The sequence below is a fragment of the Pan paniscus genome, chromosome 4 (assembly GCF_029289425.2).
Source record: "Pan paniscus chromosome 4, NHGRI_mPanPan1-v2.0_pri, whole genome shotgun sequence".
Classification (NCBI taxonomy): domain Eukaryota; kingdom Metazoa; phylum Chordata; class Mammalia; order Primates; family Hominidae; genus Pan; species Pan paniscus.
The window spans coordinates 170,570,157-170,595,046 of record NC_073253.2 but is presented as its reverse complement, the minus strand read 5'-3'; the positions used below and the strand labels follow the sequence as shown (position 1 = coordinate 170,595,046).

Genomic DNA, 24,890 nt, shown 5'->3' with positions numbered 1-24,890 from the left:
CCTGAGACCCTTTTAACCAACACACTGCCTGCCAGGTGTGTACTTGATTTTTTTAGACATGTTTGCATGCAGCTAAGGCCAAAATGTGTTCAATTCATTTAGGAGAAATGCTGCAGCGCAGTACGCCAGAGCTTGAAAAATGCACTTGGATTTCAATTCAATTTCCCTCTTAAATAGTGCATTTGTGTCCGTATGGCTCAATGTACTCTAGCCAGTATCGTGAATCTCAAGGCTTTCTATTGCAGACAACAGAGGTCCTTCCTCCTAGAGTAAACAGAAAGTAATTTGTTAAAGGATATTGGATAGTTTGCAAAACTCTGGAGTGTTTAAAGAACCAGGCACAGCACAGTTGGGAGAATCAGTCAGTCATATCAAGGGTTGTTCTAGCAAAAACAATGCAGCTGTTAACCACCTGCCACTCGGCACCTGTAGGTCTAGGGACTAAGCCACAGAGCTGTCCAGGTGAGCCTCTTATCTGCCACAGTCCTACCTTTCACTTCTGACAGTCATGACCAAGTCTAGGGGTACATCAGACAGGCCTAAACCAGGTCACGCACCTGTACCCACACTGCAAAGGAATCTGAGACTTTGCTTTTTAGCTCTTCATCCCCTATCGTGCTGTGAGGCAAGCTTCGAGGGCACTGGAATGGGTGCTGAGGGAGCCAGCTTTTTCAGTCTCTGCCACAATTACTCACCATAATTCAGCAGAGACCATGATGTTAGAGGAGCAGAGCCAGAGTCTATGTTGTCCCATTCAAGGCAACGTTTCAAAGTTTGATTTTTGAACCTCCGTTTCCTAATTTGAGAAATATGGTTAGAAATTGTACATTACAGAGCATGGTGAGCGGCTTGGATCTCCCTTCAAATAAGAACTTGCTGTTTCACTGTCAGAGCCTTCAGGGTCCACCTTCACTTTTGAGCAGAGGCCACACTGTTTCCAGTTCCCGCCAGCCAACGACCAAGCATGGTGGGAACACTAGGGCCTATTTCTGCCAATGCATGATGCTTGTGATGGGAAATCTTTGCTCTGAAGATCCCTATTGGGTTGGGGTGGCTGAATCTTCTGTCACATCTGCTTCGCAGTCTTTTCCCTGCCTAATCCTGCTTCCTCTCCTTTTTATCATCCACAGGTATTACCCCTAATAAACTTCTTATATTCTTAATTCTGTCTCAGTGTCTGCATCCCAGGGGACCCAATTGATACATGGGACTTTGGTGAAGATGAAATGAGGCAATAATCCATGAAAGCATTGAACAGAGTGCATGATACACAATTTTGAGAATTTCCTCTTTAATTCCTCCCTTTCCATTATAACCTATGTCTAATCCAATAGAAACTTCCATTATTTCCACCTTCAAAAATGTACCTTGAGGCCAGGTGTGGTGGCTCACACCTGTAATCTCAGCACTTTGGGAGGCCAAGGTGGACAGATCACTTGAGGTCAGGAGTTCGAGACCAACCTGGCCAATAAGGTGAAACCCTGTCTCTACTAAAAATACAAAAAATTAGCGGGGCGTGGTGGCATGCACCTGTAATCCCAGCTACTGGGGAGGCTGAAGCAGGAGAATTTTTTGAACTGGGGAAGTGGAGGTTCCAATGAGCTGAGATAGAGCCACTGCACTCCAGCCTGGGCAACAGAGCAAAACACTGTCTCAAAAAAAAAAAACAAAAAAAACCAGAACAAAACCTTGAATTCATCTACTTTTTGACGACCTCCAGTGCTAAGACCCCTGTCCAAGGCACCATTGTTTCTAGCCTTGTGTTAGTTTGCTAGGGTGACATAGCAAAGTACCATGAACTGAGTGAATTAAGCAACAGAAATTTATTGTCTTGCAGTTCTGGAGGCTGAAAGCCCAAGTTCAGAGTGTCGGCAGGGTTGGTTCTTTCTTGGGGCTGTGAGAGAGGATCTGTTCCATGCCCTTGGCTCTGCTGCTGGTGGTTTGCTGATAATTGTTGGTATGCTGTGGCTTGTGCGAGCACCACCCCAATGTCTGCCTTCATCGCATGGCATTCTCCTTGTGTGTCTGTGTGCAGCCAAATTTCCTCTTTGTCACTTATTTTATTTTTTTTTGGGACAGAATCTCGCTCTGTCACCAAGCTGGAGTGCAGTGGCATGATCTTGGTTCACTGCAACCTCCTTCTCCTGGGTTCAAGTGATTCGCCTGCCTCAGGCTCCCGAGTAGCTGGGACTACAGGCATGTGCCACCATGCCCAGTTAATTTTTGTATTTTTAGTAGAGATGGGATTTCACCATGTCGGCCCGGATAGTCTCAGTCTTTTGACCTCGTGATCTGCCCGCCTCGGCCTCTCAAAATGCTGAGATTACAGGCATGAGCCACCACGCCTGGCCCCAAATTTTCTTTTTCTTTTTTTTTATAAGCATACCAGTTATGTGGATTAAGGAACCACCTTCCTCTAGTGTGACTTCATCTAAACTTAATTACACATGCAACCATCCTATTTCCATAGAAGGCCACATTCTGAGCTACTGGGGGTTAGTATTCAGCATGTGATTTACTGGGGAACACCATTCGGCCCTTAACAGGCCTGAACAAAGCCTCCTACTTGGTTTCCCTGCTTCCTCTACTACCCAGCATTGAGGACAATCTTACATGCTTGAATCTGACCACATCGTTCCACCGCTTGGCTCCCTGGGTGTCCTCCTGTCACACATGGAATACCGCCCAACCTCCTCACGTGGCTGGCGAGGCCCTTGTGCTCAGGCGTGGACATATCTCTGGCTTCATCCCTTACCACTCTCGTCAGCTCGGTAAATCGGGCCTCCTTTCCTCAAGTGTGCTGAGTTCTTTCCCACCCCGCGGCTTGTGCGCTGGCTGTTTTGCGCTGTCTGGAAATCTCTCCCCTCCTGGCTCTTTCACAGATAGAATCCTTCCCTTTATTCAGGTCTCAGCTCAAACGTCACTTCTTCCAAGAGGTCTTCACTCACCCCCAAGTTAAGAAGGCTCATCCATCGGGATAGGTTAAATTATGTTGTGCTAGCAAATGATCCTCGAATCTCAGTGACTTACAACAACAATTCTTTTTTGTTTTGTTTTGTCTTTGAGACAGAGTCTCGCTCAGTCGCCCAGGCTGGAGTGCAGTGGCGTGATCTCGGCCACTCCCGGGTTCAAGCAATTCTCATGCCCCAGCCTCCCAGGTAGCTGGAATTACAGTCGTGTCCCACCACGCCCAGCTAACTTTTGTATTTTAGTAGAGACGGGGTTTTGCCATGTTGGCCAGGCTGGTCTCAAACTCCTGGCCTCGAGTGATCCACCCACCTGGGCCTCCCAAAGTGGTGGAATTACAGGCGTGAGCCACTGTGCCTGGCCCAACAATGACAATTCTATCGAGGGCCAGCTGCAGCTCCTGTTCACAAAGACTTCACTCTGGGACACAGGCTGATGAACAGCCTTCACTGGGACATTGCTGGACTTAGGGCGGAGTGGAGAAAGTTGGTGAGCCTTAAGCATAAAAACCAGGCTTCTTCCTGGCAATAATACACTTCTCTCCAGCCTCATTTTATTGGCTAAATCAGGTCACATGGACACTCCCCAGTTCCCCAGGGTGGGGACCTATAATAGTCCCATAGAGTACAAAGCATGTGTTCCTTAGGGATGTATAAAGTCCCATAGCTAAGCCTGAAGTCAATGAGCTGGGCAAGTAGAATATTCTCCCAAGGAAAGGCAGCAAATATTATGAACAATAATTTACCAAAAAGGTCACCCCCAGTCTGTATTTTCTCTTAATGCTTCCTATTGTTTGCTTTCTTTCATAGCAATTATTACAATTATAAATTGTAAATAAGTCCACGGTGATTTAGGAGCAGTGTGTGTACTGTGTGTGTATAAATACGTCATCGGATAAATGAATACGTAAACTTGAAAGATCATGGAACAAGGCCAGACTTTGGAATCAGATAGAATCAAGTATGAATCTCAGCTTTGCCTCTTCTTAGTATATGACCTCAGGCTAGTTAACAAGTATTTCAGTGCTGTAGTTTCTTCGTATTCAAAACAAGGATGATAAAACTTTCATCACAGTTGGCCCATAGAGGGCACCAACAAAAACATTAGTTTCCTTCTCACTGTGTTGGTTTTGTAGCCATCATTATTTTTTAGGCGTGTGTGTTCACTGCGACATATATGAGCAATAACATGACATTGATTATGTTGCAGCAAATATAGAAGAACATTTTTTTTTTTAAATTGTACTTTAAGTTCTGGGATACGTGCGCTGAACATGCAGGTTTGTTACATAGGTATACATGTGCCATGGTGGTTTGCTGCACCTATCAACCCATCATCTAGGTTTTAAGCCCCACATGCATTAGGTATTTGTTCTAATACTCTCCCTCCCCTTCCCCCTTGACCCCCTGACAGGCCCCTGTGTGTGATGTTCCCCTCCCTGTGTCCATGTGTTCTCATTAGAACAACATTTTTATACTGGCTTTGATTCAGAAATCCCTCCATTTGAGATTGGCTGTGTTTTGCAGTAATTTAACCCAATTAATTAAATTGTAGATTTATACATTAATTAAAGTAAATTTAATTTAATTTCATGATCTCTTGCTCTGCCACTGAGTCTCATATGCTCTAGTGAATGTGTTCAATTTGGCTTTAAAAAATGACATCTGTTGATCTATTGACTGCCTTGTTTCAATTTGCAAATTTGCTTTTCATGCCATAAGTAGTTTAAAAAATATATTTTTTAAGTAATAATAATGAGTCTTAGTCTCAAATCAATCTATGTGATTTGGAGAGTTATCTCTGGCTCTTTAGCATTTGATCCAAGAGCTACTCCGATATACAGAACATCCCAGCCACGCTTTCTCCAATGGATAGAGATTATGGTCTTTGAAGTTAGACAGGGCTGGGCAAGACACTGGCTCCATCATCTTATTCATTCTGAGACTTTGGGAAAATCCCCTCCCCTCTTGGAGCCTCCGTTTTCTCTTGGGTGAGATGAAGATGATGTCTGCACAAGCTCCTCACCCAGACGGGATGAGTGAAGACTATCACATCATGCCCAGGAATCAGGACTGGTGCAATTGGTAGCTTTTACTGGCCCATGAGCTGTGGTACCTGCCACTACAGGAATGAAAATAGGAAAGAATGTTAGACAGAAACCAAAATAAAAACATGAATGTACTGCCAAATAAATCTTCATTCTGGAGGGCTCAGGATGACCCTGGAACGAGGTGGCAGCAGGGTGCATAAGGGGTGGCAAGCAAACGGCAGGTATTCTTTTTTCCATAGAACAATTTGGGGATGGCTCTCTGGTAGGCAGATAGCTGCAGCCACTTTATATAGAATGCTGGCATTTCAGGGAATGTTCTTTGGCAAAAGGAAGCCTACCCTGGCTGACTTCGTCCAAAAGAGGACTTGATGGTAAACATAACGGGGCACTCACAGGCTAGAAAAGAGCGCCGATCCTTCAGGTCTGCCATGGAGGGGTCAGGGAAGCACCGGGGGCTTCAACAGCACACAATGACAGAGCAAGACTCTGGAGGCTATTGCCTGATGGCTCAGCTCTGACCTCCTTTTCTTTTTATTGTGATAAAATAATATAAAATTGACCATTTTCACTCTGTTTAAGGGTATGGATCAGTGGCATTGACTACCATCACGTTGTTGTGAAACCATCACCACCATCTATCCACAGAACTCTTTATATTTTGCAAAACTGAAACTCTGTAATTGTTAAAATAAAGACTTCAGATAAATTAAATTTAACAGAGTTTAAATGAACAAAGAAAGATTCATGAATTGGGCAGTCTCCTAAACCAGACTAGGTTCAGAGAGACCCCGTTGCTACAGTGTGGTCAAAGATCGCTGGACAGAAAAAGGAAAGTAATGTACAGAAACTGGAAGTGAGGTGCAGAAACTACTGTATTGGCTACAGCTCAATGTTTGCCTTATTTAAACAGGGTCTGGTCACCTTTGATTTGCAGAAACCCAGTGACTGGTACAAGAGTAGGTTACAATCTGTTCATACATCCAGTTAGGAGACAGTTCACCATGTATGGAGGGATCTTTAGGCTAAACTTAAAATATGTAAGCAGTCAGCTTTAGGCTAAGCTTAATTTAACACTACAAATTAGACAATGACTCCCCCTCTGCCCAGCCCCCGCAACCACTATTCTGTTTCTATGAATTTGACTACGGACCCCCTATGAGGGGAATCACACAGAGTTTGTTATTTTTGTGACTGGCTTATCTTACTTAGCGTAATGTCTTCAAAGTTCATCCACATTATGGCATGGGTCAGAATTTTCTTCCTTTTTAAGGCTGAATAATATTTAATTGTATGTATATACCACATTTTGTTTACTCATTCATGGACAAGTAAACAAATTAATTGACTCATTCCATCAGTGGACATTTGAGCCGATTAACCTTTTGGCTATTGTTAAAAACAATTAATTTGGAGTCCATTTGGCTGAGAACCCAGCACCTTGGATTCCTACATAAGCAAACTGAAACCCCATTCAGTGTGAGTGACCATAGCCTGGGAAAATGAAACCCCAGCTTAACCATTCAGAAACTGCTAACTAACCTCTCACTACAGAATTTACCAATCAGAAACCTCCAGCTGACCTCTAACTGGAGACTTCCTGCCTTAGCCAATCAAATATTTTCTTTGTCTTGCTTTCATGAACACCTTTTAACAATTTTCCCCTCACACCCTCTTGGTGGAGCCCAAACTACTTGCAGTTTGGTGTTACCAGATTCATGAATCATTGTCTGCTCAAATAAATGCTTTAAAATGTCAACATGCCCACGGTGATTTTTTCACACTACTGTAAATGATGCTGTTGCAAACATAGGTGTACAAATAACTCTTTGAGTTCCAGCCTTCAATTCCTTTGGGTATGCACCTAGAAACAAAATTGCTGGATCATATATGGTAATTCTATTTTTAAGTTTTTGAGGAACTTCTTTGCTGCTTTCCATAGTAGCTGCACCATTTTACATTTCCACCAGCAATGTGCAAGGGTTCCTTCCAATCCCTCTACATCCTCACCAACACCTGCTATTCTCTGCTTGTTTGATAGTAGCCATCCTAATGGGTGTGAGGTGGGATCTCACTGTGGTTTTGGTTTCCATTTCCCTAATGATTAGTGATGCTGAACATCTCTTCCTGGGCTCATTGGCCATTTGTATAACTTATTTGGAGAAATGTCTATTGAAGTCCTTTGCCTAGTTTTTAATTGTTGTTGTTGAGTTATAGGAGTCCTTTACATATTATGAATATTAATTTTTTATTAGGAATTTGATTTACAAACATTTTCTCCCATTCTATAGGTTGTCTTTTTTTTTTTTTTTTGAGACGGAGTCTTGCTCTGTAGTGCAGTGGCGCGATCTTGGCTCGCTGCAAGCTCCGCCTCCTGGGTTCACGCCATTCTCCCGCCTCAGCCTCTCCAGTAGCTGGGACTACAGGTGCCCGCCGCCACGTCCGGCTCATTTTGTTTTTGTATTTTTAAGGTTTCACCGTGTTAGCCAGGATGGTCTCGATCTCCTGACTTCATGATCCACCTGCCTCGGCTTCCCAAAGTGTTGGGATTACAGGCGTGAGCCCCACGCGCCCGGCCTATAGGTTGTCTTTTTACTCTGTTTACAGTGGCTTTTGATGTGCAAAATTCTTTATTTTGGAGTCCAATTTCCGTCTTTTTTCTTTTGTCGCCTGTGCTTTTAGTGTCATAAAGAAGAAATCACTGCCAAATCCAATGCCATGAAGCTTTCTCCTTATGTTTTATAATTTTAACTTTTCCGTTTAGCTCTTTAGTCTATTTTAAGCTAGTTTTTGTAGATACTGTGAGATAAGGGTATGACTTCATTCTTCGGCAAGTAGATATCCAGTTCTTCCAGCAACATTTGTTGAAAAGACAGCTCTGTCCTTTTGTCCTTCTGTCTCCATGGAAATTTCAGATGCCTGAGAGAGTCTGAACAGAGTACTGTGGGTCTTGTGCCTGTCCCACGTGGTCAGGGGAGTTGAGGCCCATGATGGGCAGCCTGCGAGGACCACGTGGTCTGGGAGAGACCAATCCAATTGTTGTTTTTTGTCAGGTGACCAAAAAAAGAGGTGCCCTCTGCAGCCAGGGACAGAGTGTCAGCATGAACCATCATTGTTTGAAGATGGGAAATCTGCCAGGTTCATCAGTTCATTTGCCTCTGTAACACGAGAGAAGACACAAACAAGGTTGGATTCTGAGTCTCCTATTTCTGGCAAAGTAAAATGTCAGTTTATAAACCTTCCGAAAATGATAGATGCTGATTTGAATACCATTTCCTGTGATGGTCAATCAGCATGAAAGACCTTGAGAGATTCAAGGTACATTATTTACAGACAACCTCTTAAGGCCCCTTTTGTGGTTTCTAATCAGGGAATGGAGGTTTTTTTTTTTTTTTTTTTTAATTTTTAGTTCAACTGTTTTTGGGGAACAGGTGGTGTTTGGTTACATGGATAAATTCTTTAGTGGTGATTTCTGAGATTTTGGGGGATTCATCACCTGAGCAGTGTACACTCTACCCAATGTGTAGTCTTTTATCCTTCATCCCCCTTCTAAACTTTGCCCCAGAGTTTTATTCTTGAAATGTTTCCTACTTCCAATTTTATCATTTTTTTTTTCCTAAAAGGCTGTACTGTTCAGGATTTCATCTACAGGTGAAGCCACACCAGCTTTTTTCCTTCCTTTACCTACATTTAGGAGGATCTTCTTCAGCAAGATTGCACACAGAATTTCTTCCAATAAGGCAAGACCTAAAGAAATCTAAGACCTAGTAAAAGTTTATATAACGAAGCAATGGATTTTAAAGTAAGGGGCAAATAGGGTATAATATTTGCTACCATATCCGGTTGCCTCAGGTAGAAATAGAAGTCAATTAGAGGTGCTGCTCCTCTGATTTTACAGAGTTTCTCTGAAAGCTGGAGACACATAGCCCATGACCTAACAACTCAGGTCCATGGTGTATGCCTTGGGGAGGCTGGGATGTTGATGCGGAGGCTGGTTGAGGTAACCCATACAAGAGACATTGAGACCTGGATTAGAACACTGGGTATTAAAATCAAGTGAAAGGAGCAGATGTCTCCCCGAATCCCAGAAGAACGAGCAAGAGTGTATGACTCTGAACGTGGTGTAGGCAGGGGAAGCATTACACAATGCTTATATGTAATGTATTTTTAGTAGAGACGGGGTTTCACCGTGTTAGCCAGGATGCTCTCAATCTCCTGACCTCATGATCCTCAGCCTCCCAAAGTGCTGGGATTACAGGCGTGAGCCACTGCTCCTGACCTATAGGTTGTCTTTTTACTCTGTTTACAGTGCCATTTGATGTGCAAAAGTTCATTTTGAAGTCCAATTGTTGTCGTGTATGGAGAAGATGGAGTGTTTTTCACCAACGGAGGAATTACAAGAGGAGCAGCGAGTTTTGGAGGAAGATGATAAGTTTGATAAAAAACACAAGTAAAATCTGGGGGAGCTGTTGAGTGGACAGATGATATAATAGAAAAATTCCAGAGAGGTGGAGGGCTGGAGATTGGGGTCACAGTGTCTTGTGGGTGGCATGGCGAGGAAACCTTTACCCAAGGTACCCAGGATTCTGTCTGTGAGGTTGCTGGTCATTCTCCGGGACGTCCTCAAAGTTTTCCATCTCTTCCAAATTAAAGCTGTCAGAGGTGTTGAACCAGAGCAACTCCATCTTGAATAGGAGCTGCGTAAAATGAGGCTGAGACCTATTGGGCTGCATTCCAAGATGGTTAAGGCATTCTAAGTCACAGGATGAGACAGGGGGTTAGCACAAGATACAGGTCATAAAGACCTTGCTGATAAAACAGGCTGCAGTAAAAAAGCCAGCCAAAACCCACCAAAACCAAGATGGCGACGAGAGTGACCTCTGGTTGTCCTCACTACTACACTCCCACCAGCCTCATGACAGTTTACAAATGCCATGACAATGTCAGGAAGTTGCCCTATATGGTCTAAAGAGGAGAGGCCTGAATAATCCACCCCTTGTTTAGCATATAATCAATAAATAGTCATAAAAATGGGCAACCAGCAGCCCTCGGGGCTGCTCTGTCTACGGAGTAGCCATTATTTATTCCTTTACTTTCCTAATAAATTTGCTTTAGCTTTACTCTATGGACTCACCCTGAATTCTTTCTTGCACAAGATCCAAGAACCCTCTCTTGGTGTCTAGATTGAGTCTCCTTTCCAGTAACAAAACTACTAAAATATGTGGACTTCTTCCAGTTTCTCTACTTCATGAGCATAACAAGGTCTCTCGGGTATCCTTGAGACTCTATAAATCTCTGGATAAAAGTACATTGACCTCAAAAGTGCTCTGATTTTAAAAGGACCCTCTTTCTCCCCTCCCCACACACTCCCACCTGAGTCTTTGCATACATTGTTCCTTCTGCGAACATGCTTTTCCCTCCTTCTTCATCTAAGCATGTCCTATGAGATCTTTCTTTAAGATCAGATTCAGTGTTGCATCCTCCGTAAAGTCTCTTTTGGTGCTCTATCCACCCTCCCAAAGCTGGGATGGGCACCTCCATTAGCTGTATTTCTGGAGGTACAGCTAATCAGGCCAATCTCAGTGTCCAAAATTGGGCGATTTGGTGTCTGCTAGCTCTGATGATTCCAGGTAAGATAGCAGGGGATTGCCCACTAGAAGCAGGTAATACACTTCATTTATTTAATCTTTTAAATATGTTTATTATAGGGAATGAAGTTTGTAAATGAAGTAAATTATGGGGGAAGATCCATCATTATATAGATGATGTAGGGTCATCAGTCATCTGTTAATTGGGAAAAAACCTGAGGTTCCTTGTGTTTAATTCTTCTCTTCGCTGGCCAGGCAAGCCAAAACTGTGGCTCCAGCTGCGTTAAATCCAAATAAGACATAAAACATGTTTCCCTCCCTATTCCTTCTCCTCTCCTTTCTCCTTCTGCCCTTTTCCCTCCTCCTCTTTCCCTCTTCCCCTCTCTCTCTTTCTCCTCTCCCTCCTCCTCCTCTTCCTTCTTCTCTTCCTCTTCTTCTTCAGCTGATCAGATAGAGCTCTCTGATTGTAAGTCACAGAAATGTACCATGGCTAACCTAATCAAATGGAAATTCACTGGAAAGGTAACACTGAGTGGAGGGGAGGCTGTAGAGCCAGGCTTGGGAAAGGACAAGGAACAAAGCACCCAGGGCTTCTGGAAGCAAGAGTTCCATAAATAGTCTCACAGCAGAATCAGTCTGGTCAGAGGGATGCTGATGAGGCTGATGCTGTTTCATTCATATGTGTTCAATTTCTCTGTCCTTCTGCTGAAGATACAAATCTCAGGGAGGAAGCATCTGGTCAACCTGTCTCAGGTTATGTGTCTACTCCCTTAGCTAGGGAGGGGCAGGCCCTATCAGACCAGCAGAATGTATTCGATAAAGAACACGCCATTTCCCCAAAATAATCTGGGATGTTTTCTTCAGAGAAGGTGAAGTGGATGCTGGGCTGGAAAAGACCAGTGAATGTACACTTTACATACAGCCTTTGCCAAGACAAAATGCAATGCAAGGGAAGATTTCCTGATCTGTGCTTATATACTTGATACTTTGGTCGGGATTTCATGTAAGCTTCTTGGCAGCTGTATTTGCATTTTCAGGGGTGGGAAATAAGGAGGGCATGTAGGTGAAGAAACTTGACCAAGGCCCCACAGCTTGATAGTAATGGAGCCAAGATTCAAACCCAGGTCTGTCTGACCCACTGTTCCTTCCACTGCAGCCCCAGGCTCGTCTCCTGAATTGGGATACCTGAAGCTGGGGGTGAGAGTGACCAGTGCTTGTGTTCTAGGGAGGGGAAGTAATTAAATCATTGCAGAGGCAGGCTGAGAGGAAAGCCCTTTGTGAATTGAAGGATACTCTCTGGGCTCCTCCAGTGATATATAATCTCATGGGCCGAGCAGACAAATTAGCAGCTTTCATTTCTTCGCAAAGCATTGATTTCCAGCCTCAAGAGCCCACTTCAGCATTTTTCACTGCAGAGACTCTCCCCTGGGCTTCATTCCTGTTTTCTATAAATGGCCTAAAGAAGACTCTCTAAGGTGACTTAAATAGATTCTATGTTTACACAGGATAAACAATTTTTGTGGATTAGCCTGTCTTTCATCTCAGCTTAGGTTATGACTTTGCTAGCAAGTGCATTTTTCTTTTTCAACGAAATCAAAGCTTATAGCAATTCTATATTGTGTTGTGCTAAAGGTATTTATCATTTATCACTGGGATATAAATTCTATGAGGACAGGGAGGTTTGTTTTGTTCACTGCTATGATCCCAACACCTAGAACAGTACCTGGCCAATAATAGGCACTCAAAAAATACTTAGGGAAGGCATGGTGGTGTTCGTAACCGTTCCATCCCTTCTCAAAGCATTGGCACTCCCCAAAGCCCCTAAAGACCAGGCTGAGCCAAATGGACCCTCTATGTCTCCTAAAAGTGAAGGATTTAGATGGGGGAAGATGAGAATGCTGGAACCGTAATGACAGGTGTGGCCAGGGCTAGATTTGATGCTATGGAGGGCCAGAGCCATGAACCAAGAGCAGTTTTGGGGTATTAAAGTATTACTGGACTAGTCTCCACTTCTAACCTCAGTTCTTCTTGCCTGATTAGATTCCTTTGCCTTTTAAGATTTAAAACCTAAAAAGTTGAGACTTAAATCTAAAAGTTGTGACTTTTCTTGATCTCTGCTTCCAGACAATATGGAATAACAGGGATTAGATTTGCCCTCCCACCAGATACAACCAATAATATGAACAAAATACATGTTTCTCCAGATACTGGATGTCAGGAAACAAAGGACAGCGATCCCCGAAAGATGGGGAAAAATGAGGTAAGACTTACTGTCACCCAGCTTACTGCCTCAAAAGATGGTCCAAGCCATGGCGCAGGGAGGGGGAATACAGGTGGAGTCCGGGAGACTCCCTGAGTTGAGTGAACAGAACTAAGGGTCCAGGGAGATCAAGACAACCAGAGGTCACAGAACAGAGTACTGCAAAGGAGAGACCTGCAGAGAAAGAGACAGAGAGAGAGAGAGAGAGAGAGAGACAGAAAGGACTCCGGAGATCTTCAGAGAGTCCCCTTTGAGCGTTCAGCAGAGGACTAACCAGTACATGAGTGTGCAGAAATATAAGTGTGGAAATTATAAGGAACAGTATCTCAGTGTCTGGCACTGACACAGGGCCATGAACAGGGTTTGCCACCACCAGCCAGATACACTGAAAAAGAATCTTGCTTCCGTAACACAAAATAAATAACCCCAGATTAAACTCTGCTCTGGTTCTACCTAGCACCTCTTAAAAGCAATACCTGAATCCTTTTGTGGTTCATAAGCATGATGATTGGGTTTTCATGCTTATGTTTGTGATGTGCTGCCTTAAACCTTGTTACAGTGTCAGCACGTCACTCATCTGATGTGAGGAAAAAAAGGGGAAAAAAGGAACAAAAGAAAAAAGAGGGAAAAAAAGAAAGAAAAAGAAAAAAAGCAAGAACTGAAGGATCAAATTATTTCCAAATAACTTAATTATGTTCTAGAGCAAAGCTCAAGAATATTTTTAAGAATAAAAAAGGCTAGCACCAACTAGATAAAATTTGCAATGTAGGGCATCCAAAAAAATTAGCAGGCATGAAAAGAATTAGACAAATATGACCCATAATGAAGAGAAAAATCAATTGAATGGACACAGAGGTTAGAATTAGCAAAGAAGGACATTAAAATAGTTATTATAACCATATTTCATATATTCAGAAACTTAAGTAGATACACAGGAAATTTAAAAAAGACATAAAATGAACTTTCAGAGAAGAAAACTACAAAATGTGAAATGAAAAATACACAGAATGAGATCTGACAACACATTAGACCTTGCAGAAGAGAAATGTTAGTTGACTCAAAAGTATAACAATAGAAACTATCCAAAATGTAATACCGAGGGAAAAGACAGTAAGGAGAAGAGAACTTGCATCAGTGAGTTGGAGGCCAACTGCAAGCAGTCCATGCATTTGAAGAACCCAAAGAAGAGAATAAAAGGGGAAAAATTCAAAAAAAATATTTAGACCAGGTGCAGTGGCTCACGCTGGTAATCCCAACACTTTGGTAGGCCAAAGTGGGCAGATCACTTGAGGTTAGGAGTTCGAGACCAGCCTGGCCAACCTGCTGAAACCCCATCTTTACTAAAAATACAAAAATTAGCTGGGCATGGTGGTGTGCACCTGTAATCCCAGCTACTCAGGAGGCTGGGGCAGAAGAATCACTTGAGCCCAGGAGGCCAACATTGCAGTGAGCAGAGATTGTGCCACTGCACTCTAGCCTGAATGACAGAGTGAGACTCTGTCTCAAAAAAACAAAATAAAACAAAACAAAGCAAAATTAAGGAATAATGACCAAAGTTTTCAAAATTTGACAAAAACTGTAAACCTACAGATTAGAAAAACTCAACAAATCCCAAACGTGCTAAAGATTTGAAGAAAACTACTCTGAGGTAGATCTTGATCAAATTGCCCAAAACCAGTGATAAAGAAAAGAAAAATCTTAATAGCCAGAGGAAAGAAAGACATGCTATGTAGAGAAGGACAAAGATAAGGGTGATGGCAGATATTTTGTTGGAAACAATATAAATAAGAAGATAGCAGATCAACATCTGAAACCATTAAAATGAAAAATCTGTCCATCTAGAATTCTATATCTAGCAAAAATATCTTTCAAGAATGAAAGCAAAATGGATACTTTTTAGAGATATAAAAGCTGAAGAAAATCAACCACCAGCAGCCCTGCACTTCAGGAAATGTTAAAGGTAGTCCTTCTAGCAGAAAGATGATCCCAGATGGCGATAGGGATCTATATAAAAAGGAAGAACATCAGAAATGGCACATGGGAAACATATAGTATTTATTTCTTATTACTTAGAGTTCTTTAAAAGAAAATTGACCATTTAAGAAGACTTGGAAGAATACTATTGTAGTGTTCTTAATGATATATGGAATGATATAATATCACTTGAATGCAGGCTTCGAAAAATATTACATATGTATATTGTAAAATATATATATGTGTATGTGTGTGTATATATATATAGACAGAGAAATGATATAAACTCTAAAGCAACCATGAAAATAACAAAAAATATAGAAAATTAGCCAATAAAAAAGATGAAACGGAATTATAAAAACTACTCAGTTAAGCCTATAAAAGGCAGAAAAGAGGGGAAAAACGGAACGAAGAGCAGGTGCAACAATAGAAAACACATTATGCATGTTACACTACCCACCAACCACTGCAGAAACTGATATACATTGATTTTGAAATTTTAAAGTGTTGATTTTTGAATTGTATAACTATAGGAGAGGAAAATATGACATGGGATTAGGAATTTCAGAAAAGTTACATTATTGTCTGAAACATGCATTCTAGTTACTTAGTCAAGGTCGGCCAAACTTTATCTTCTTTTCACTAACATCGTAAGCTAATCATTTTGTGTATGAAGTCCGCTTTAATAATCCCAAAGAGTCTTAAATACATCATTTGATATACTTGACCGTTCTGTTGCTTTATTTAGTCTTTTATGAGATTAAGCTCCCCTTTGATAGCGTGCCTTCTGTATTCACTGACTTTTATATACTCCAAATAAAGATTTGTTGAAAAGCATCATTTTGACCTCCTCCTCTTCGCAGTGCGTAAATCACCCACAGTAGAGCTTAAAAGACACACTAAATTGGGAAACAAAGGTGCTTTTGTGTTGGGTTTACATTCTCAGCATGATCTAATACCTGATTGCATTTACATTTGTGTTCTTGAGGTTTGTGGGGGAGATTTTTATAGAACAAAATAGAAGGCTTTGTTTCACCGTAGCTTCAAATAAGAAAATAGGAAAAACTCCAAACCTGTAGCAAAACTGTAAGTTCCTCTGAAATTCACACTCTGTGCAAAGTGAAACACTGAGATTTCAGCCCCATTTTACTCTTTCCTATTCTCTCAGCAATGACGTTCAAAAGCCAGTGACCTACGTCTGTTAGGAAGGAATCTCAGGCAGTGAGTTATAGAATGATAGACAAACTGGTCCAACACTCTGGTTTTCCTGGTGATCTTAAACAAAATCACCTCCTTGGTTATTCTCAGGTTCTCTCCTTCTCTACCTGTTAGTCGTTTTTGCTTTGCTGGCTGGGTTTCTGAGCCTTTTTTGTATGTTATGATGTCTAGTCTGTTTTCTGCTACTGTAACAGAATACCACCAACTGGGTGAATTATAAACAATGTAAGTTTATTTGGCTCATAGTTCCTGGAGGCTGGGAAGTCTCAGATCGTGGGGTGGCATCATAACTTGGCAGAAGAAGAGACTACACAAGAGGCAGGGAGGGAATGGAGGCTGAACTTATCCTTTTATCAGGAGCTCTCTCCAGCAGTAACTAACCCACTCCAGAGATAACGAGATAATGGCATTAGTCCACCCAGGAGGGCAGAACCCTTTGGCCTAATCACCTCTTAAAGGTCCCAACTCTTAATCCTGTCACAATGGCAATTAAATTTCAACATGAGTTTTGGCAGAGACATTCAAACCATAGCATATGGGTAGGGAGGAGATTTAATATTGAAATGACAGAAATTGTCATTTCATTGAAAATGACAGAAATTTACTTGTGGTCAAGAAATAGCTCTCAATCACTACCAAAATGGTATGTGTTGATTTGATCACCTGGACGTGTCAGATAAATGGGTTGAGAGAAAAAGATAAAGGTCAGTATGGGCTAGTTTGAAATAATTTAGGTGATTTTTCAAGCAAAACAAAAAGGTTTTTTGAGCAGCTGGTGGGCTTGAGAGAAATGAGAATATGAAGTATGTTATGAATGTTCCTTTGAACACAATTTTGATTAATATTTAAATGTCGTGTCAAATATTTTCCCACTGTTAAACTGCTGTTTTCTTGAGCATGATCCCACCTGAAGCCCAGGTGTTGTGCTGTGTTTGTCATCCTCGTTTTTTAATTACAAGAGCAGTGGCATTGTTGTTGGCTCTGAGAAGACTTGGGAATTGGGGGCACTTCTGAAAGGCAGTCATTAGACAGAAATTTTATCCCTCAAATTGGCCTTATCCTTACCTCCAGAGTCTGCTATCTCGATTTTGGGGTGGCAGGGCAGGTAGTGTGTTCTTTTGAGGTTACTTCCTGAAGTACATTTTCTTGCCATATGGAATATTCCTATGGAGTCCTGCTTCGCCCAGTCCAATTCCACTGGTTCATTATCCCACAGATCAGGATCCTACCCATTCCTGCTTTCCAAGGTTAATGCTGAATTTCTCCTACCTATTTTATTTCTGGGTAGTTTCAGTGGAAAATTGCAGATGCCAGGGTAGAATGTCAGGAGTTAAATGCTCAGGCTTACATGACAAGTCTCGAACCAGAAACATATCTTTAATTTGTGTTTATTAGTAAAAGGGAAAGAAAGAAAATGAAACAAAGTCAAGAAGTTTGGAGAATGACGGCCTTGGGGAAAGTGATCTGAAAGTGTTACGTTAAGCGTGACTTAGGGCTCTACAGAAATGCAGTTCTTGGGGAATGTGTGTGGCAACAATTGCGTCTCTGACCCCCAGTCTGTTGGACGCTGTGTGTGACAGCGAGGCCATGGGTGGGAGGAGACAGCTGTAAGCACAGGCACCGGAGGGTCTGTGCCAGCAATATGGTCCTTTCATCTAAAGCCAAGGTGCCAAAGGCCGGGCGCGATGGCTCACGCTTGTAATCCCAGCACTTGGGGAGGCCAAGCCTGGTGGATCACCTGAGGTCAGGAGTTCAAGACCAGGCTGGCCAACATGGTGAAACCCCATCTCTACTAAAAATACAAAAAATTAGCCGGATGTGGTGGCAGACATCTGTAATCCCAGCTACTTGGGCGGCTGAGGCAGGAGAAGCACTTGAACCCTGGAGACGGAGGTTGCAGTGAGCTAAGATAGCACCATTACACTCCAGCCTGGGCGACAGAGCAAGACTCTGTCTCTAAATAAACAAACAACCAAGGTACAGTTTGTGCTGGCGAACTAAATGGAATTATTACTTTGGTTTAGGGTTTTTTTTTTTCCCAGAGAAAATTCTTGCTTCTGATATGGTGCATGGCTGTCGTGGAGATTGGACTGTTAGTTTTTTTTTTTTTTTTTTTTTTTCAGACGGGGTCTCGCTCTGTCGCCCAGGCTGGGGTGCAGTGGCGCGATCTCGGCTCACTGCAAGCTCCGTCTACCGGGTTCACGCCATTCTCCTGCCTCAGCCTCCCGAGTAGCTGGGACTACAGGCGCCTGCCACCACGCCCGGCTAATTTTGTTTTGTATTTTTGCCGTTTTAGCCAGGATGGTCTCGATCTCCTGACCTCATGATCCGCCCTCCTCGGCCTCCCAAAGTGCTGGGATTACAGGCGTGAGCCACCGCGCTTGGCCTGGACTGTTGGTTTGTTAATGGGTCCCAGGGGTTCCTGCCTATGGAGGGCTGACGGGGTCCTAGGTTTGGTGCCAAGCCCTCTGGAAACACCGTCTCAGTTAATAGTTATGACAATCCTGTTATGTCCTCACCTTTTCACAGAGGAAGAACCCGAGCTCAGAGAGGAGAGAGTGCACATGCATCCGACAGTGGCAGGGCAGGACCAGGAAGTCAGGCAGTGTGACTTGGGGGTCCATGCTTATTCTCCTCCCACCTTTCGGAAGGCACAGGAAGGCACCACAGTGTCGCAATTTATGCACAATTAGTGCAAAGTCTCACCTGTGAGCTTGCCTGGGGCAACCAGGAGAAGCTGGGGGCTCCTTCTCCACCAGGCCCCGCTGCCTCCATATGACTCTTCCCTGTATTTTAGCCCTGTAGGTAATTTTCCAGTTTGTGGGCTCCTGTACCACATGCGGTGAGTTAAAAGAACAGGTGGGCAGCGGCGCGGCTCCCGCGTGAGCTGTGTGACTTTGAGCAGGCCCCACTACCTTTCCGAGCCGCATTTCCACCTGGGCGAAGCGGGTTGAGCCGGCCTGGGGGGGAAAGATTCTTTTAACGGGGGAACAACGTAAGGCGTGCACCGAGAACACGGATGCTGCTGAGTCAATGCCCGCTCTGCCGTTCTCTTTGAGAGTAAGGCTTGCGTCTCGCCTGCTCTAGCGCCCCAGGTTTGAACGCAGTGGGCGCACAGGAGGAAACATAGATTCACGAATGCAATGCCAGCAAAGTAAAATTTTTCACCCTTGTCCGTTTTTCAGGGTGTTTCAAGCGGAGGAGTCCTGAGTGGAGAAGATTCCGCTTCCCTGTTTTCAGGTTCTGGCAGTCATGGACCGGGAAGAGCGAGTCGGGGCGCGGGTCCCTGGCGGTCGCCGGAACCCTTGTGAGTGAGGTTGGTACCCGCGAGGGCACAGCGGGGGCTCGGGAAGTCGCAGCCGCCGGCAGAGGGCGCCCCGGGCACACGGAGCGCGCGGCGCTGGGGTTGGGGCGCTCGGGAGGTGCGGGGCACCGGCTGCAGTCCGGCGTTGACCGCAGCCGGGACGCGTCCGCCACCTGGGCGGGGAAGGAGTGAGTCCCCTCGGGGCGCAGCGGCGCGCGCTGGCCCGGATCCCAGCTGCGCCGCGCCCTCCCTGCGAGCGGTGAGTACAGGCGCCCACGGGCATCTCCAACCCTAGTTAGGGGACACTTGGAGACAACGCAGGTCGGACGTCCGCCGGCCGTTCTAGGAGTTGGTGTGCGGAGAATGGGGGGTGCTCCCGCTCGCTTAGGGCTTTGGGTCCGGCTAGGGGTTGACCCCAAGAGGCGCTGGATGTCGGGGCTGAGCTTTGCTTTCAGGGGACTCAAGCTTACTTGAGGTTCTGACATTGGATTTGTCTCGCGGGCCCTGCGCGTGCTGCGCGGGGCTCCGGAGACTGGCGAGGTAACCAGGGCGGGCAAGCACTCACCGGGGCGTCCTCCGCCTACCTCGCCCGCAGAACCATCCAGGGGGACCACGTGCGGCTGTCGCCCGCAACTCTGCCTGTCAAGCGAGGACCGCCCCCAGGGCAGGGGAGGGGACGCGCGGGCGGGGTGGGCTGTGCCCCGCGGGAACCCCGCCGGCCTGTGCGCTTGCTGGTGCCAGCTCGGCTCGCTGCCTCGCATTGCCACAGGCTCCTGAGAGGTCGCGGGCAGTGCCTGCGGGGAGGCGCGGGGCCCTGCTCTGTAGGGCTGAAGGCCGCCCGAGGTTCGCCAAGGCTCTGGGCTCTCGAAAGGAAGCCAAGAAAAGAAGCTGCCCAGGTGACCAGTCCTGGGAGTGCTCTCTCTCAAGGAAGCTCCGAGCGCCCAGGAGCCCTTAGCCGGGGTCCAGTGCCCTTTGAACAATCTCCAGCTGTTCAAGGAAGTGGGGCGCCGCCGCCTCTCTTGGGACCTGGCCTGGGATCCTTTCCCCAAACGCACCCCGGCGATTTTTGCGCACCGCGAGCCGAACCCCTGCTGCGCGCAGCTGGCTGGGCTCAGGCGCGCTTCCTCAACGTTTCGGAGCCGCTGCCCCCAGCGAAGTCCACATTCCAAGCTCCAGGGGCTTTGAGAGAGACGACCCCAAGGCAAGGTAGGTGGCTCGGAAGGGCTCGCCCTGGGAATTATTAGGTTGGGCTTGACGTGAGTAATGATGCCATCTGCTTAAGTCTTGGAGAAAGACCGTGTGTTTTCCTTTTGCTTTTTAAGGCGTTTGGAGAGCTGCTGAGGAGCCAGGGGCTTGGAGGAGCGAGAAGACATGTATTTTCAGCTGAGTCTCAGAAGGGGAGAATCTCCTGTCACCACCAGAAAAGCAACAGCCCCGAAATGTCATTGCAACTGACTAGCAGAGCAGAGGCCCAGGAGTCACTGGATTGATGATTTAGAATATGCTAAAAAGCCAGTGCTTTATTTGGGGAATTCAGGGGCTTTCTGGTGCCCAAGACAGTGACCTGCAGCAAGGGAGTCAGAAGACAGATGTAGAAATCAAGAGTGACCATCCACGGGATTGACTTGGATTGCCACTCAAGCGGTCCTCTCATGGAATGTTGGTGAGGCCCTCTGCCAGGGAAGCAATCTGGCTGTGCAAAGTGCTGCCTGGTGGGGAGGACTCCTGGAAATCTGACTGACCCCTATTCCCTGCTTAGGAACTTGAGGGGTGTCAGAGCCCCTGATGTGCTTTCTCTTAGGAAGATGAGGACTCTGAACACCTCTGCCATGGACGGGACTGGGCTGGTGGTGGAGAGGGACTTCTCTGTTCGTATCCTCACTGCCTGTTTCCTGTCGCTGCTCATCCTGTCCACGCTCCTGGGGAACACGCTGGTCTGTGCTGCCGTTATCAGGTTCCGACACCTGCGGTCCAAGGTGACCAACTTCTTTGTCATCTCCTTGGCTGTGTCAGATCTCTTGGTGGCCGTCCTGGTCATGCCCTGGAAGGCAGTGGCTGAGATTGCTGGCTTCTGGCCCTTTGGGTCCTTCTGTAACATCTGGGTGGCCTTTGACATCATGTGCTCCACTGCATCCATCCTCAACCTCTGTGTGATCAGCGTGGACAGGTATTGGGCTATCTCCAGCCCTTTCCGGTATGAGAGAAAGATGACCCCCAAGGCAGCCTTCATCCTGATCAGTGTGGCATGGACCTTGTCTGTACTCATCTCCTTCATCCCAGTGCAGCTCAGCTGGCACAAGGCAAAACCCACAAGCCCCTCTGATGGAAATGCCACTTCCCTGGCTGAGACCATAGACAACTGTGACTCCAGCCTCAGCAGGACATATGCCATCTCATCCTCTGTAATAAGCTTTTACATCCCTGTGGCCATCATGATTGTCACCTACACCAGGATCTACAGGATTGCTCAGAAACAAATACGGCGCATTGCGGCCTTGGAGAGGGCAGCAGTCCACGCCAAGAATTGCCAGACCACCACAGGTAATGGAAAGCCTGTCGAATGTTCTCAACCGGAAAGTTCTTTTAAGATGTCCTTCAAAAGAGAAACTAAAGTCCTGAAGACTCTGTCGGTGATCATGGGTGTGTTTGTGTGCTGTTGGCTACCTTTCTTCATCTTGAACTGCATTTTGCCCTTCTGTGGGTCTGGGGAGACGCAGCCCTTCTGCATTGATTCCAACACCTTTGACGTGTTTGTGTGGTTTGGGTGGGCTAATTCATCCTTGAACCCCATCATTTATGCCTTTAATGCTGATTTTCGGAAGGCATTTTCAACCCTCTTAGGATGCTACAGACTTTGCCCTGCGACGAATAATGCCATAGAGACAGTGAGTATCAATAACAATGGGGCCGCGATGTTTTCCAGCCATCATGAGCCACGAGGCTCCATCTCCAAGGAGTGCAATCTGGTTTACCTGATCCCACATGCTGTGGGCTCCTCTGAGGACCTGAAAAAGGAGGAGGCAGCTGGCATCGCCAGACCCTTGGAGAAGCTGTCCCCAGCCCTATCGGTCATATTGGACTATGACACTGATGTCTCTCTGGAGAAGATCCAACCCATCACACAAAACGGTCAGCACCCAACCTGAACTCGCAGATGAATCCTGCCACACATGCTCATCCCAAAAGCTAGAGGAGATTGCTCTGGGTCTTGCTGTTAAGAAACTAAGGTACGGTGAGACTCTGAGGTGTCAGGAGAGCCCTCTGCTGCTTTCCAACACACAACTAACTCTGTTTTCAAATACATTCCAGTGTATTTTCTGTGTTGTTCATAGTCAATCAAACAGGGACACTACAAACATGGGGAGCCATAAGGGACATGTCTTTGGCTTCAGAATTGTTTTTAGAAATTTATTCTTATCTTAGGATTTACCAAATAGGGCAAAGAATCAACAGTGAACAACTTCACTTAAAATCAAATTTTTCTGGGAAGAAAAGGAGATGGGTTGAGTTTGCTGTATACAAACAGGTGCTAACACTGTTCCCAGCAAAGTTTTCAGATTGTAAAGGTAGGTGCATGCCTTCATAAATTATTTCTAAAACATTAATTGAGGCTTACAGTAGGAATGAGAAATTTTTTTCCAGAATTGAGAGATGTTTTGTTGATATTGGTTCTATTTATTTATTGTATATATGGATATTTTTAATTTATTATATAATAAATATATATTTATCATATTTAATAGGATAAATTAATGAGTTTTATCCAAGACCTTACAACCACATTTCTGGCCATTTAACTAGCACTTTATAAGCCAATGAAGCAAACACACAGACTCTGTGAGATTCTAAATGTTCATGTATAACTTCTAGAAACACAGCAGAAACTGATAAGGGAATAAAGTTGAAATGATTCCTTAAAATTCATGGACACAGATAAATGCAAGGTGAGAATTGACAAATGCTATAAATGCTTTCTTTTTCTGAAAAGATTTTGAAAAATTTAAAAAAGTGTAGCTACTGCTGTGTTCAAAACGTTTTAAATGACAAAAGACTTTCCCAGGGGAATTTGCAGTTCTGTAAATATCTTAAATAAAAGCCAACTTAAGAAGGACCCAGCATTAAATTTACGATCTTAGGTGGTAATGAAAAGTATATGCTGCTTTGTATTTATGTAAAATAATTGGCCCTCTCCATCTTTTCTCATTTCATGTGTCAGGTAGTTTTTCTGAACCACACAAATGGCTTTCCTGGAGAGAGATCTGTAGCACAGACAGTGGGTTACAGCAGCCCCACTGAGGGACCAAACTCAAACCCTGCATTTCCATCTTACCAGGTCAAACCAAACCAGTCAGTGGGGCTACTTTTTATAGTGCTTTAATCCGAATTTAGAGCTGATTTTTAAAGGAGTCTTTAAATGTTAATGGTATACTAACTAACGAATAGTGCCTCATTATCATCCTTGAGTCAGATACTTCTGTTGGTGGGAGAAACAGAAGAATCCTTCCCTTTCGGTGTGTTGAGCTCCCCCAAAGCCATCAGCATCTCTTTTGACAAATGCTAGTCCTTTCTCTGTGCTTTGGAATCAGGTTCCTGCATCATCACCCGGACTGTAAAAAGTATCATAAGCCTCCCTTGCCAGATGCCAACTCGTGGGGCATTTCAACAGAGTTTCTTTGAAATGTTTACAACGTATTCTTCTTGATAAGCAATGAACTTAACATTTAGATGCAATCCGTGAAAAGAAAAAAAATCTGAAAAATATCTCCTGCATCAGGTCTGTGTTATTTATGTATTGTGAATGTTTTCTTAATTTTATTGGCTGTATGCTTTCTTACACATAATAAAAATATTTTGTGAACTCAAATCAACCCTGAATGAGCTGTGTTGCATTTGCTAAATGTGTTTTTAAAACTAGAACATTTCAGATCTACAGGGAAGAAAACACAGGCATTTTCAAGTATATATTACTTTTTTTTTCTTTAATGGAAGTTTCTTCAGTTATGTATGGCACATGTTGCCTTCGAATATTTAAAGTGAAAATGTTTTCTGATTTGGGCTATGTGCTATTTTTCCTTCTGTCTTCATAATTTTTTTTGAAAAAAGGAATTACTTGAGGAATTATTTTACTTTTCATTTCACAGATTTTAAATCTTTCTAAAATCTCTGCTTTTTCTTTCAAAAAGCCTATTTTAAAGAAAATAAAAATTTCAGAAAAGACCATGGCTTGCTATTGGGTTGGGTTGTTGTAGCCTCTCAGTGGATGGCAACCACTGTACATGTGACGGTTGTTTTAAAAGTAAAATATAACAATTTTTTTTTCTAGAGAAAATATACAGGTTGTGATGCTGAGCTTATCAAAATGTCTTATGAGGCACATCCGTAGGTCCTGCCAAAGCTACTCAGTTAATATGCTAAGCCATTTTTTTCCCCCTGTACTGAGGAAAGAGAACAGCGGAACAGCAGGTGATATAGAAATTAAGGGTTAAGTTTACAATTTGGAACATCACATAACAGATGGTGTCTTTTTAAATT

At 44.3% G+C, this 24,890-nt stretch overlaps 1 protein-coding gene and 1 non-coding gene across 8 annotated transcripts; both read left to right on the top strand.

Annotated features, from left to right (window-relative positions):
- Nucleotides 1-13,342: 13,342 nt before the first annotated feature.
- On the top strand, nt 13,343-13,445 carry LOC112439992 (small nucleolar RNA U13). The gene has a single exon (XR_003028206.1). It is a non-coding gene; the product is annotated as a small nucleolar RNA U13 (small nucleolar RNA).
- Nucleotides 13,446-17,469: 4,024 nt separating this feature from the next.
- On the top strand, nt 17,470-24,226 carry DRD1 (dopamine receptor D1). 7 transcript variants are annotated; one of them, XM_034960978.3, is made up of 4 exons: nt 17,470-19,114; nt 19,240-19,370; nt 20,128-20,564; nt 20,681-24,226. In XM_034960978.3, exon 4 carries the CDS (start codon nt 21,164-21,166, stop codon nt 22,502-22,504), a length of 1,341 nt encoding a protein of 446 aa, XP_034816869.1. In that variant the 5' UTR covers nt 17,470-19,114; nt 19,240-19,370; nt 20,128-20,564; nt 20,681-21,163; the 3' UTR covers nt 22,505-24,226. The 7 variants fall into 7 exon arrangements, with proteins under 7 accessions (XP_034816869.1, XP_034816871.1, XP_034816868.1 ...); XM_034960980.3 differs by having other exon boundaries at nt 17,470-19,149; nt 19,240-19,361; XM_034960977.3 differs by having other exon boundaries at nt 17,470-19,149.
- The last annotated feature ends 664 nt before the right edge of the window (nt 24,227-24,890 follow it).

Bases quoted from the DNA above. Each gene is read 5' to 3' on its own strand.
- DRD1 (XM_034960978.3), top strand. From the start codon at position 21,164: ATGAGGACTCTGAACACCTCTGCCATGGACGGGACTGGGCTGGTGGTG.